We start from the raw sequence: 14,618 nt of genomic DNA on the forward strand, positions 1-14,618 counted from the left end.
GGGCAGCACATGCCAGCCCACACTGCGATATGTGCGCGCACTAGGTCCGTGCAGCAGAGCAGGTCTCCAGTCATCCTGGTTAATCCTTGCCACTGGATAAAGGCCTAGCTCTGTCAAGCCCGTGTGGTGGCTGATGTGCAACGGTCACCACACGTTAAAAAAACCCACACACTGGCATTTTCCACCCTTCAACTAGAGTTCAGGACTGGAACATTGGGTCCTTCATTGAAACATCTGTGAACTCTCGTGGAAGCAAGTCATCCTCATTCAAGGGGGACCGCCTGTGATGATGTGGTATTATCCTGTCTATCCCTTAATGGCCCTATTTCCATCCCAACCGTCCTTTTTTTATTGATGGGCCTGTGAAATATTTTACTATTTTGTTTTATATTCCTTGATAATTTAATTTCATAGGCCCCAAGTTTCCACATGATTTGCTCCTGATTTTTAGGAGCAACTGGTGTAGAACGGAGTATCTTAGAAATCGGAATTCTCCACATTTAGTTTTCTGCAGTTCTAGTCAGGTAGAACAGTTTTACTTTGGAACAGAATTCTTTTTTCAAAAGGAGGCGTGTCCGGCCACTGACGCCTGATTTGAAAGTTTCCACAGTGAAAACGTACTCCAAACTAACTTAGAATGGAACAAGTGAAGATTTTTGCACGCTTGACGAAACCTTGTCTACACTTTAAAAAATCAGGCGCAGGTTACAAATTAGGCGTCTGGAACGAGGTGGGGGGGGGGGGAAGGGAAGTCATTAAATTCTACAATCAATCCTTAGTTATACTTATACAAATATTATACAAATAAATCCAACCTGAATAAAAATTTATAAGCAAAGAAAAGATTAAATAAACTATGTTCCTACCTGTGTGAAAGTGCTTCAGGCAGCGCTGTGGCATCAGTGTCTCAACGGCAGGGGCAGGCAGCAAGCAGCCTTCGAGCTGAGCTGCGGTGCTTGAGGCAGGCCTTCATTCCCCGCGAAGATGCAGCACCCGGACGGACTTGAGGCCATTCAGCCATGGGATTGCAGCGGCGTCAGTGGCTGGCCGGGAGCCGAAGAATCAGGAGCGGACGTGAGGCCATTCGGCCATGGGATTGCAGCGGCGTCAGTGGCTGGTCGGGAGCAGCAGCAGCCTTCGAGCTGTGAGGGGGACTGACTGAGGCCATTTGGACAGGGAGAGGCAGCCACATCGACATCTTTATATTTAAATTTGCAGAATGGGTGCTGCATTGTCAACACCACATATTATGCAATGGTTTGCTTCCTCATGCAGGAAATTCTTTGTTCTTGGTGGAAGTTGATCCATTGCAAAGTTGAATTGGCACTTTTATTTCTCCAAACACACAGTCCTTAATTTGCAGGCACCGGTTCTGCAAGTTTAGCAGTGAAAAGCTGAACTCACTGATTTCAGCAGGTGATTTATTCAGCAGTGCTGCTAAAAGCACTCCCTCACACACAAATATCAAGAAAATTAAAATACAAGCCTTTGCAGGGGTCCAAGAAACAAATCTTCACTTTTTCTGCAGCACTTTTAAAAATGGCCGAGTGCCAATGTTTACTTCAGACTGCGCGTGCGCGAACGCTCCAACGCGCACGCGCAGGGTTGCTGGCACCAAGAAGCCTCATTTAAATTGTACCCACCCCCTCCTACTTACAAAATCGGCGCGAGTGGTAGGTTCTGCCTCCTGTGCGCCCCGTCAAGCAGACATCGAGCTCCAAGGAGCGAAAAACAGGCGCCCAGCTCTGAGGTGCACCTTTTTCACCGCGTGTGGAAACTTGGGGCCATAGTTCCTCTTTGCTTTCCTAATTGTTTTTTTGACTGCTCTCCTAATCTCTTGTATTCTCCCTTATCATGCAAGTGGAGTTAAATGAATAGCTCTCTTTGAGAACTTGCATAGAGATGAATTACATCTTAATGTGCTGTAAAACTCTGATTCTACATCAACCTTTCATATATATTCTACTTAATTCCCTACAATGCTCATCTCCCTTAAGATGCAAGGTGTATTTCCACAAGCCTCAGTTATTTGCCACTTTCCTATACATTAAAATCCTTTTATTTGTTTTAAGCATTTCAGTTGCTCTCTTTTGGGGTAGTTCTAAAGCATTTAAGCAATATGAAGCTCAAACCCATTTATCTCGATTGTGATGACATTTTTCTGCTGCACTCCTCGCATACTGAGTGACATCTCTCAGCGCTTTACATGGTGGTGGATAATGAGTTATTTCCATTTATATGTTGTTAATCTTATTTTTTAACTACAGGCACATAAACAACTTTTGAGTAAATGTTAGCTGCCCACTGTTATTAATAAAAATCCCCAAGATTGGAAAAACTAGTGTTATCTGCTTCTCTTTCCTTTTCTATTTGAAGTCATCTATTTAAAATGGAACTCCTATGTACAAGATGTTACTCGTGATATCAAAGATCTAGTTAATTGTTGTTGTGCCATAGCCTTATGCAGAGTAATTAACTTGGACATCAGATTTCAAAGTCTAGAAACTAGTTGAAAATAAATACTGGCACAAAATAATATAAACCAGAAATGTTAAAAATTAGAACAATAAAAGTTAATCCCTGTCCCCCCCCCAAAAAAAAACTATCTAAAACTGCTGAGGTATTTGCAGTACCAAAACAATCCAAAGTACCAGTAAAAATTCTTAGGAAATTCAGTTGGTCAAGAACAATACACCAAACCCAATTAACAAACCCTAATTAAGGTAAGTGTGCTTATGTTCCTTTCTCTTTTTATTGTTCCTGTGTGGCAGTGCTGCTTCAATCTTGCAGGCGAATCGTATCGAAACCCTGCTCAGTCAATGTGTTGGGAATAGCCAAGTTTAAGGCTATCTCTGGTCACTTTAATAATCAGGATCGACTAAAACCCAATCTGGTGGGCATATTGTGTTTAATCAGAGTTTAATACGATTGTGTTCCTAACACAGATGAGACTGCACACAGAAAGCTTAAAGTAACAGTAACCTCAGTCTTTATTAAGACACTCCAGAGTGAGGAACAGGCCTTAGGGGCCGGCTTATATACAGTGCTCCCAAGAGATGCTGGGATCCCTTGAGACTTCAGGCGGAACATGGGAGGGCATGCTTTACAGATACACAACATCACTTCCCCGCCTCCCCCCCTCCCCCCCCCCCCCCCCCCCCCCAAGTCAAAGTGAAAACTATCTACAAGGTGAGGTCGTCGGGAGCCTTTCTTTCCCTGGTGGATCGCCTCAGTACAAATGTCTGTTCTGGTGTGTTGGCTGTGCCCTCGCTGGGCTGCTGCGTGAGCCTCGCCTTGCTGGGCTGTTGGGCGTGATGGGTTCAATTTCCTGGTCCGGGGTGGTGTCATTGATCCTTTGGGCGTGTGTTGTGGACTAGAAAAAGGTGGTGTCTGCTGTGGGTTGTTCAGGGCAGTCTGTGAACCGCAGCCTCGTTTGGACCAGGTGCTTTCTGCAAATTTGTCCATTGTCGAGTTTGACTACAAACACCCTACTCCCTCCTTTAGCTATCATCGTGCCCGCGATCCACTTGGGACCATGTCCATAGTTTAGCACATACACAGAGTCATTCAGATCAATTTCCCGTGACACAGTGGCGCGACCATCGTTTACATTTTGTTGCTGCCGCCAGCTCGACCTGATCATGCAGGTTGGGGTGAACCAGCGAGAGTCTGGTTTTAAGTGTCCTTTTCATGAGTAGCTCAGCCAGGGGCACCCCTGTGAGCGAGTGTGGTCTCGTGCGGTAGCTGAGCAGTACACGGGATAGGTGGGTTTGGAGTGAGCATTCTGTGACTCATTTAAGGCTCTGTTTGATGGTTTGTACTGCCCGCTCTGCCTGCCCATTGGAGGCTGGTTTAAACGGGGCCGACGTGACATGTTTGATCCCATTGCGGGTCATGAATTCTTTAAATTCGGCACTGGTAGAACATGGCCCATTGTCACTGACCAGTATGTCAGGCAGGCCGTGGGTGGCAAACATGGCCCTCAGGCTTTCAATCGTGGCGGTGGCAGTGCTTCCCGACATTATTTCACATTCAATCCATTTTGAAAAAGCATCCACCACCACCAGGAACATTTTACCGAGAAATGGGCCCGCATAGTCGACATGGATCCTCAACCATGGTCTGGAAGGCCAGGACCACAAACTTAGTGGTGCCTCTCTGGGCGCGTTGCTCAACTGAGCACACACTCTGCATTGCCATACACAGGATTCTTAAGTCAGAGTCGGTACCGGGCCACCACATAGAAACATAGAAAATAGGTGCAGGAGTAGGCCATTCAGCCCTTCTAGCCTGCACCGCCATTCAATGAGTTCATGGCTGAACATGCAACTTCAGTACCCCATTCCTGCTTTCTCACCATACCCCTTGATTCCCCTAGTAGTAAGGACTCCATCTAACTCCTTTTTGAATATATTTAGTGAATTGGCCTCAACAACTTTCTGTGGTAGAGAATTCCACAGGTTCACCACTCTCTGGGTGAAGAAATTCCTCCTCATCTCGGTCCTAAATGGCTTACCCCTTATCCTTAGACTGTGTCCCCTGGTTCTGGACTTCCCCAACATTGGGAACATTCTTCCTGCATCTAACCTGTCTAACCCCGTCAGAATTTTAAACGTTTCTATGAGGTCTCCTCTCATTCTTCTGAACTCCAGTGAATACAAGCCCAGTTAATCCAGTCTTTCTTGATAGGTCAGTCCCGCCATCCCGGGAATCAGTCTGGTGAATCTTCGCTGCACTCCCTCAATAGCAAGAATGTCCTTCCTCAGGTTAGGAGACCAAAACTGTACACAATACTCCAGGTGTGGCCTCACCAAGGCCCTGTACAACTGTAGCAACACCTCCCTGCCCCTGTACTCAAATCCCCTCGCTATGAAGGCCAACATGCCATTTGCTTTCTTAACCGCCTGCTGTACCTGCATGCCAACCTTCAATGACTGATATACCATGACACCCAGGTTTCGTTGCACCTCCCCTTTTCCTAATCTGTCACCATTCAGATAATAGTCTGTCTTTCTGTTTTTACCACCAAAGTGGATAACCTCACATTTATCCACATTATACTTCATCTGCCATGCATTTGCCCACTCACCTAACCTATCCAAGTCGCTCTGCAGCCTCATAGCATCCTCCTCGCAGCTCACACTGCCACCCAACTTAGTGTCATCCGCAAATTTGGAGATACTATATTTAATCCCCTCGTCTAAATCATTAATATACAGTGTAAACAGCTGGGGCCCCAGCACAGAACCTTGCGGTACCCCACTAGTCACTGCCTGCCATTCTGAAAAGTCCCCATTTACTCCTACTCTTTGCTTCCTGTCTGACAACCAGTTCTCAATCCATGTCAGCACACTACCTCCAATCCCATGTGCTTTAACTTTGCACATTAATCTCTTGTGTGGGACCTTGTCGAAAGCCTTCTGAAAGTCCAAATATACCACATCAACTGGTTCTCCCTTGTCCACTCTACTGGAAACATCCTCAAAAAATTCCAGAAGATTTGTCCAGCATGATTTCCCTTTCACAAATCCATGCTGACTTGGACCGATCATATTACCTCTTTCCAAATGCACTGCTATGACATCCTTAATAATTGATTCCATCATTTTACCCACTACCGATGTCAGGCTGACCGGTCTATAATTCCCTGTTATATCTCTCCCTCCTTTTTTAAAAAGTGGGGTTACATTGGCTACCCTCCACTCCATAGGAACTGATCTAGAGTCAATGGAATGTTGGAAAATGACTGTCAATGCATCCACTATTTCCAAGGCCACCTCCTTAAGTACTCTGGGATGCAGTCCATCAGGCCCTGGGGATTTATCGGCCTTCAATCCCATCAATTTCCCCAACACAATTTCCCGACTAATAAGGATTTCCCTCAGTTCCTCCTCCTTACTAGACCCTCCGACCCCTTTTATATCCGGAAGGTTGTTTGTGTCCTCCTCAGTGAATACCGAACCAAAGTACTTGTTCAATTGGTCTGCCATTTCTTTGTTCCCCGTTATGACTTCCCCTGATTCTGACTGCAGGGGACCTACGTTTGTCTTTACTAACCTTTTTCTCTTTACATATCTATAGAAACTTTTGCAATCCGTCTTAATGTTCCCTGCAAGCTTCTTCTCGTACTCCATTTTTCCTGCCCTAATCAAACCCTTTGTCCTCCTCTGCTGAGTTCTAAATTTCTCCCAGTCCCTGGGTTCGCTGCTATTTCTGGCCAATTTGTATGCCACTTCCTTGGCTTTAATACTATCCCTGATTTCCCTTGATAGCCACGGTTGAACCACCTTCCCTTTTTTATTTTTACGCCAGACAGAAATGTACAATTGTTGTAATTCATCCATGCGGTCTCTAAATGTCTGCCATTGCCCATCCACAGTCAACCCCTTAAGTATCATTCGCCAATCTATCCTAGCCAATTCACGCCTCATACCTTCAAAGTTACCCTTCTTTAAGTTCTGGACCATGGTCTCTGAATTAACTGTTTCATTCTACATCCTAATGCAGAATTCCACCATATTATGGTCACTCTTCCCCAAGGGGTCTCGCACAACGAGATTGCTAATTAATCCTCTCTCATTACACAACACCCAGTCTAAGATGGCCTCTCCCCTAGTTGGTTCCTCGACATATTGGTCTAAAAAACCATCCCTTATGCACTCCAGGAAATCCTCCTCCACCGTATTGCTTCCAGTTTGGTTAACCCAATCTATGTGCATATTAAAGTCACCCATTATAACTGCTGCACCTTTATTGCACGCACCCCTAATTTCATGTTTGATGCCCTCCCCAACATCACTACTACTGTTTGGAGGTCTGTACACAACTCCCACTAACGTTTTTTGCCCTTTGGTATTCTGCAGCTCTACTCATGTGGGATCTGGCTACGGCTTTCATCATTACTATACCCGGGTGTGTGCTGTGGACATCCGAGATGAACGTCTCCCTGCCCTTTTTGGGTAGCACTACACGATTACCCCATAACAGGCAGTCTGCCTAAATGGACAGCTCATCCTTTCGCCGCTGGAACGGCTTGATTAGCTCTTGCATTTCAACGGCGATGCTGGCCCAGCTCTCATGCAGTGCACAGTTTTTTACTAGGGACAGCAGAGGATCTTGGCTAGCCCAAGTCCTAATCTGACGGGCCGTGACAGGTGATTTATCATTTTCAAATGCTTCCAGAACCATCAATAAGTCTGCGGGCTGCATCACCATCAACAAGTTTGCAGGCCACGCCATTTCCACCCCGGTGATGGGCAATGGTAGCCGACTGAGAGCATCCGCACAGTTCTCGGTGCCTGGCCTGTGGCGGATGGCATAGTTATACGTTGATAGCCTGAGTGCCCACCTTTGTATGCGGGCTGAGGCATTAGTATTTATCCCCTTGTTTTCAGTGAACAGGGATATGAGGGGCTTGTGATCGGTTTTCAGCTTAAATTTGAGGCCAAACAGGTACTGATGCATTTTCTTTACTTCGAACACACACGCTAACACCTCTTTCTCAATCATGCTGTAGACCCTCTCGGTCTTAGACAAGTTCCTGGAGGCATAGGCGACAGGTTGCAACTTTCCCGCAACGTTAGCTTGTTGTAATACACACCCGACTCTGTACGACGACGCATCACATGCTAGCACAAGTCTTTTACACAGGTTATACAATACAAGCAGCTTGTTGGAGCATAAAATGTTTCTGGCTTTCTCAAAAGCAATTACTTGTTTTTTTTCCCCATACCCAGTTCACACCTTTACGCAATAATAAGAGGGTGCTTAATACCGGTAGGAAGTTACCAAAATAGTTGAGGAGTCCCAGGAACGACCGCAGTTCTGTGGCCTGGGCGCGTTCCTGATAGCCTTGGCGTCTGTGGGCCGAATGCTGTCCGCTACGATCTTTCTCCCCAAAGACTCCACTTCTGTTGCCATGAAGATGCATTTCGACCTCTTCAGCCACAGCCCTACGCGATCCAGTCGCTAGAGGACCTCCTCCAGGTTTTGTAGGTGCTCGACAGTGTCCCGATCTGTGACCAGTATGTCGTCCTGAAAAACCACCGTGCGTGGTACCGACTTGAGTAGGCTCTCCATGTTTCTCTGGAAGATCGCTGCAGCCGACCGAATTTGAAACGGGCATCTGTTGTAGCTGAACAGTTCCTTGTGCGTCATGTAGGCCGAAGTCAGGTCGAGCTTGGTGAACGTCTTGCCTCCTGCCAGCATCGCAAATAGGTCGTCTGCCTTAGGTAGCGGGTATTGGTCCTGTAGCAAGAAACGATTAATAGTTACTTTTTAATCGCCGCAAATCCTGACTGTGCCATCACTTTTGAGTACTGAAACAATCGGGCTGGCCCACTCGCTGAATTCCACTGGGGAGATGATGCCCTCGCGTTGCAGCCTGTCCAGTTCAATTTCCACACTCTCCCTCATTCATGTGAGGTACCGCTCGCGCCTTGTGGTGAATGGGTCGTGCGTCTGGGACCAACTGGCACCTTTGCCCCGGAAAAGTTTCCAATGCCTGACTCAAAAAGGGAAGGAAATTTGTTAACAACCTGGGTACACGTGGCCTCATCGACATTTGATAGCGCTCGGATGTCATCCCAGTTCCAGCGGATTTTGCCCAGCCAGCTCCTTCCAAGCAGTGTGAGGCCATCGCCCGGGACAATCCAGAGTGGCAGTTCGTGCACCATGCCCTCGCAGGTGACCTTGACCATGGCGTTACCCAGGACAGTGATGAGCTCTTTGGTGTACATTCTCATTCGTGTGGATGGGGCTCAGGGCTGGTCTGAGTGCCTTGTTGCACCACAGTCTCTCGGGATGGATTGGCTAGTGCCAGTGTCCAGTTCCATGGCTACGGGTAAGTCATTCAATTTTACATTTCGCATTATAGGTGGACATTTCATCTCAAATGTGTGCACCCCGTGTACTTTAGCATCTGCCTCCTCTCTCTCAGGCTCAAAATTGCTTTGATCCACCATGGACCAATCTTCCTCTGCCACGTGGTGGTTAGCAGGTTTTGCAGAGCTTGCAGCTCGCTCGTTGGAGGTGCCCCATTGTTCCACAGCTCTTGCAAACATACCCTTTGAAGCGGCATGGATAGGCTGAATGGAAGCCTCCACAACGCCAACAAGGTGTGAATTGCCTTGCATTCATCCTTTATTGCGGACTCTGAGTCATCTGGGTCACCTGAGGCCTGCCGGCAGTTGCAGACTCGTGGTTTCTGCCCTGTACATTTCTGCTCGCAAACACAGTTCCAGTTAATTTATGAACATTGCTAGCACTTGTGTGCTGAGAGATTTGTTTGGTGTTATCACTGGTGGATATAAACGCCTGTGCTATCGCAATGGCCTTACTGAGGGTCGGTGTCCCTACAGTCAAAAGTTTTCGTAGGATGGTCTCGTGGCCAATGCCCAGTACAAAAAAGTCTCTGAGCATCTGCTCCAGGTGGCCATCAAACTCACATTGTCCTGCAAGTCGCCTTAACTCAGCGATGTAGCTCGCCACTTCCTGACCTAAAGATCGCTGGCACGTGTAGAACTGATACCTCGCCATCAGCACGCTCTCCCTCAGGTTAAGATGCTCCCGAACCAGTGTACACAGCTCCTCATACGACTTATCTGTGGGTTTCTCTGGAGCCAGAAGATTCTTCATGAGGCTGTAGGTCGGTGCCCCGCAGACCGTGAGGAGGACCGCTCTCCTTTTTGCAGCGCTTCCTTCTCCGTCCAGCTCATTGGCTACAAAGTACTGGTCTAGCCGTTCGACATCGGCTTCCCAGTCCTCACCCTCCGAGAACTTCTCCAGGATGCCCACAGTTTGGTGCATCTCTGCGTTGGATTCGTATACTCATCGCCAGTTATTGTGTTCCTAACACAGATGAGATTGCACACCGGGGAGGTTAACGTAACAGTGACCTCAGTCTTTATTAAGACACTCCAGAGTGAGGAACAGGCCTTAGGGGCCGGCTTATATACAGTGCTCCCAAGGGATGCTGGGATCCCTTGGGAATTCAGGGGATGTGCTCCCTGGTGGCGGAACATGGGAAGGCATGCTTTACAGATACACAACATCTACAGAATATAACACATTAGTTATACAGCAAAAACATACAACCGTAACAAGTAGTTGATTCCGATTGGACAAACGGCTGGCGCATGTGAGCAGTTCTCTGGCTTGCAGTTTCTTTCTCTTTCTAGAGCTTCCTTCGATAAAGCATAGGATCACTCGAAGAGTGTTCGACCAGCCCAACTTCTGTTTCACTCTCCCCTCACACCGTTTATGTGGTCAATCTTGATTAGGCTACTTTTATTCTCTTTTTAGGGGTGGGTTCGACCCTGGATATTGACGAGACCTTTAAAACTTAATATCCAATAAGACTTCCAGTTCTTTGTCTCCATTCTCAAATTAAAGCCCGCCCTAATGATGTCTTACGATATTGGCCACCTCATTCTCTGTTTACGCTATCCCAGGGTTTCTTCCTGTGAAAATCGTTTAATCTCTCTCATCCCTATTCTCTCCTTTGATCCCATGAGGCCAAACCAGAAAACTGCTCGCTTCAGTGTTACCTCCTTTATGACGTAGCAAATGTTTACGTTAACTCTCACAACTTCCATCCATTGTAAGTCTTCCTATAACAAATTGTCTTAAAGATACATAAACAAGGTTCAAGTCTTAACTTAAAAACAACAGATAATCGCTTAGAAACAGGGAGATTGTATATAGTACAAAGAACTATACCCTCCATAGGAAACCAAGACATTAGCATTTCTTAGCATTTCTCTGATCTGAAGAGACTTTCCGTCTGCAATTTGAACATCGGAGTTTAAACAGCATTTTTTCCCGTCACAGTTTTAATCGCAAAACCATATACACGTTTAGGCATCCCTGATTTCTAACAAATGGAACCCATGAATGTTTTTTAAACAGCAACAATTAATGGAAAGCATTTTTTTTTAATGGGTTGGGCGTAGAGCATTTTTAAAATAACAGTTGTCGAATCTTGAAATTCTGAACTGGCTATTTGGGTTCAATTTGACTTAATTGGTTTAACCTCGAGCATCTCCCCTGGTGTTGCGCACAGTAAATTGAATGATGTATTTTATAAAGGCAGGAGTTTAATACACTTAACAATATATTATTCCATCTCTGAAATGGAGCTGTATGTTGCCTGGACTATCCCTTTAAAATCTAATTTCTGTAAATAGGCACATCTTGGGATTAATTAGAAGCTAAACACATGCTAAGGTCAATTAGAGGGTAATTTTTTTCTCCAAACTGGCAGCTGCTTGTGTGTTTCTGGCTGCTCCATAAGATCAAGAAAATCAATAGGGAATGACTGGCTTTATTTAACAATTTGATGTCTGAAGAGTGAAGAGCACATGAACGTATCTCCATTGGCATCTTACAGACTAGTCAGAGCGTGTGCTGCTTTATAAGGTCAGGAATATTATACTATGTTGTGTATAGGTGTGTGTGCCTTTAAGGCTACGAGTTGCTGTTTAGCTATTAAATAAAAACTGGATTTGTACAGAGGTCAATTAAGAGACTGCTTAATTTGGTAAGCACTGGAAGAGTCCATACAATTAAGAGAGTACACGCATCCTGGCTCTGGTATTTTGTGTTTTTGCAGTTATTTTGAAGTATGACACTATGGCCTTGAATTTGCGGTCAGCGGCAAAGCGATGATGCCATGCTGCCACAAAGATCAAGCGAACTCTGCGACGTGAATTTCAGCTCTCCCGATGTTAATTTCATGCTGGCGTCAAGTCTAGGGGATCACCAGCATCCAGCAACAGTGATGTAATCAAGCTGGCTAAGCAGTCAATCACATTGAAGGATTCTCACAGACTGCAAACCAGGAAGTATAAGGCACTGATTTTCCTTCACTTTTTAATCATTTTAGAGACCTAAAAGCTTGGGTCATACACATGGGATTATGGTAGAAGCTGCAATATCATAAACAAACTTTAAAATTTAATAAAAGAATAAAAAATTATGATATTAGATACCATGGAATTTTTAAAATTTAACATTCCACAAATATAAAATTAGTTTTTCAGGGCAAAACGGTTCTTCAACAATAATTATGAATCAGTTCACCATTTAAAAACTCAGCTACATTTCATTCAACAAAGCTTAACTTTAGAGCGCAAATACAGGTAAAAGCTTGAATTCTCGGTAGTTCAGTGATTTCTCAAAGATTGTCAACTCCGGAGTGTTCAACAGCTCACTGTATGGAGAAGCATAGAATCACTGACAGCAGCGTTTATGTGCGCATGTACTATCTCCAGAACTTGCTGTCAGTTTCAGAGGGGTAATGACGGCGAACGCCAACAGTTTTGCTGTCATTACCACCGCAAAATCCGGATCAGTGTTATGGATTGACATTGCGCACAATACAAATGTTTATGCACAGCAGATCTCGTGTTGTTGCTCATGGTGAGTAACATGCATAATATTTCATCAAAACCACTAATTTATTGTCTAACTTGATATTACAGAATATTGTGGAAGCGCTAGTGATATTTTGGGGTTTAAATTCTGAGTGCATATTTGCATGCAGATTATGTCAGTGACTTTGATTGCTATTAAATTAACTGTTGTTAAACGAGTTTTTATCGTACCATTTTTCTAAAACCCAGGATACAGAGGAAGATTGTAGTGAATATGTTCTAGGTTGCACATAAATAGGAAGTAGATTGTAGGAACAGTCCGTAGTGGTAGTGGGGATTTGGAGTGACTGTGTTTTGGTAGCTCGAGGAGGATGATCTCTACACTTAAGAGCGTGGTCTTGAGCTGTGCAAATATAAGGCAATGGGATGAGACCGGAACAAAAGGCACGAGAAGGAAAGGATGAGGGTGTACAGAATGTGGCTGTGGCTTGGGATCTTTTTGGCTGCTTGGGCCATAAGGAAATGTATTGTGATAGTGGGGGTGATGCATGCACAAGAGGGACTAGAAGAACCAGAGAGGGAGGTTTAGAGCAATTGTTGAGGCAATTGGGCTCACGTTAGGAGAGGAGTAAGTTTTGAGTTGGATGGTATTCAGGGGTGTATATAGGGAGGCAGGATCAGACCAGTTGTCAGTTCTGTGGGACACAATGGAGAAGCAACCGAGGAGGAGGAGAAGCATTGGAAAATGTTGCAAATTCTGATGTTGGAGCCACCCTCCTGACGAGATGTTCTAAAGGGATTTAGAGCAGTGCAAGAGTAAATGTATTCGTGGCCTTTAGAATTGATGATTTTTTTTGCATTTATTATGTTACAAAAGGTTGTTTTATCTGTAAATTTAGGAGTTTTTGGAATTTTATTTTATGAACATGAAGAACTTTGCATATGATTAGAGCAGGTGGAAGAAATTTGTATGAGGTAGTCAACTACAAGTATGAGATAAAAAATTTGCCTAGCATTTTGATTATGAATTTGATGTTAGACGATCGTAAAAATGTAGGGTAGTATTGACTTCAGTTGGAGATCAGTTAGTTTCCTGAGCCTCCTGAGTTCAGTGGTGCATACATTATACCACAAAATCCTCTTAATTGTCACATTTCACAGTAGTGAATATTTGTTTGTTACAGATGTTTCAGCATGAGAAGAACCAGCAGCATGTATATGAACTGTCCATTAACATCATGAAGGTGGGTAGAAGTTAGAAGGATATTTCTAACTCCTCAGATGTAGAATTTAATGTATCTTTGTGGATCTGTTCCTCATCCCTCTAACCACACCCCCCACCCCCGGTCTCCCACACCCTCATGTAAGATTTATACAGGAAAAAGTGTTGCTTTTTCTACCTTTGCTTTCCTTTTTTCTACTTAAGTACTTTTTCTATACCACATTTGCATCAGATTGTATAATCTATTCAAAATACATAAGTAAATCTTTCTTTTTGGCTTCTTCTAAATGTTATAACTTTTAAGCTAGTTACATAGGCTACCACTGTTAAGATCATACAAGGTTAGAAATAAAAACTGTAGGTTATTTAGGAATCAAAATTTAAAAGCTTTACCTGTTGACAAAAGGGAAGTAAAACCTACGCAATTTCACAACCGGAAACCAAATATTTTTAGTATCTTTAAGCATTTCTTGGCTAAATGAACTGGTCCTAGTTTGTTGAAAATATGTTAATTAAATATATTGCAGGGAAATATACCTCTTAATTTGTAGATGGAAATGGATTTCTGGTAATAAGACATAAATCTTGACCGGTGAAGCAAAAAATGATTAAATCAACTCTCGGCAGACTTTTTGAGATGCTAAAGAGGTCAAATTGGTTTTGCTGCAGAAACTGGCCTGTAGTAGGCAGCCCAAGACTCACTCCAAACTTTGTCTTCTCTACATGAAACTGGCTAGTTAGGCTGGTGTAGACCTGGAAAAACTGAGCGTGGCACATGCTCGACCCAGTTTATGCCGAATTTAGCAGCGAGATCCTAAAGTGGATGCTTGCCCCTCATTAGCATATTCAAGTGCCTAGTTCCTGTTTTTAGACTTGGAAGTCGCGGCTCCCAATGTGGCAGCCATGCACTTCCAGAGGGATCGAACGTGAGAGATCATGCCCAAAAATTGGTCCCTCCGACTCTTTTATCATCCAAAAAGCATATGCAATGAGGGCGAATTTCTCTCCTCTGAGGTTAGTTG

At 44.5% G+C, this 14,618-nt stretch overlaps 1 protein-coding gene across 7 annotated transcripts in view; it reads left to right on the forward strand.

Moving 5' to 3' along the window:
• exoc2 (exocyst complex component 2) overlaps positions 1-14,618 on the forward strand; it is a 329,764-nt gene that overhangs the window by 227,033 nt on the left and 88,113 nt on the right. For all 7 annotated transcript variants that reach the window (XM_070880460.1, XM_070880458.1, XM_070880464.1 and 4 more), the window contains one exon: positions 13,559-13,618. In XM_070880460.1, coding sequence (XP_070736561.1) covers positions 13,559-13,618 — 60 coding nt within the window. The remainder of the gene's footprint in view (positions 1-13,558; positions 13,619-14,618) is intronic.

This window comes from Pristiophorus japonicus, chromosome 5 (genome assembly GCF_044704955.1).
Source record: "Pristiophorus japonicus isolate sPriJap1 chromosome 5, sPriJap1.hap1, whole genome shotgun sequence".
NCBI classification, from domain to species: Eukaryota; Metazoa; Chordata; class Chondrichthyes; family Pristiophoridae; genus Pristiophorus; species Pristiophorus japonicus.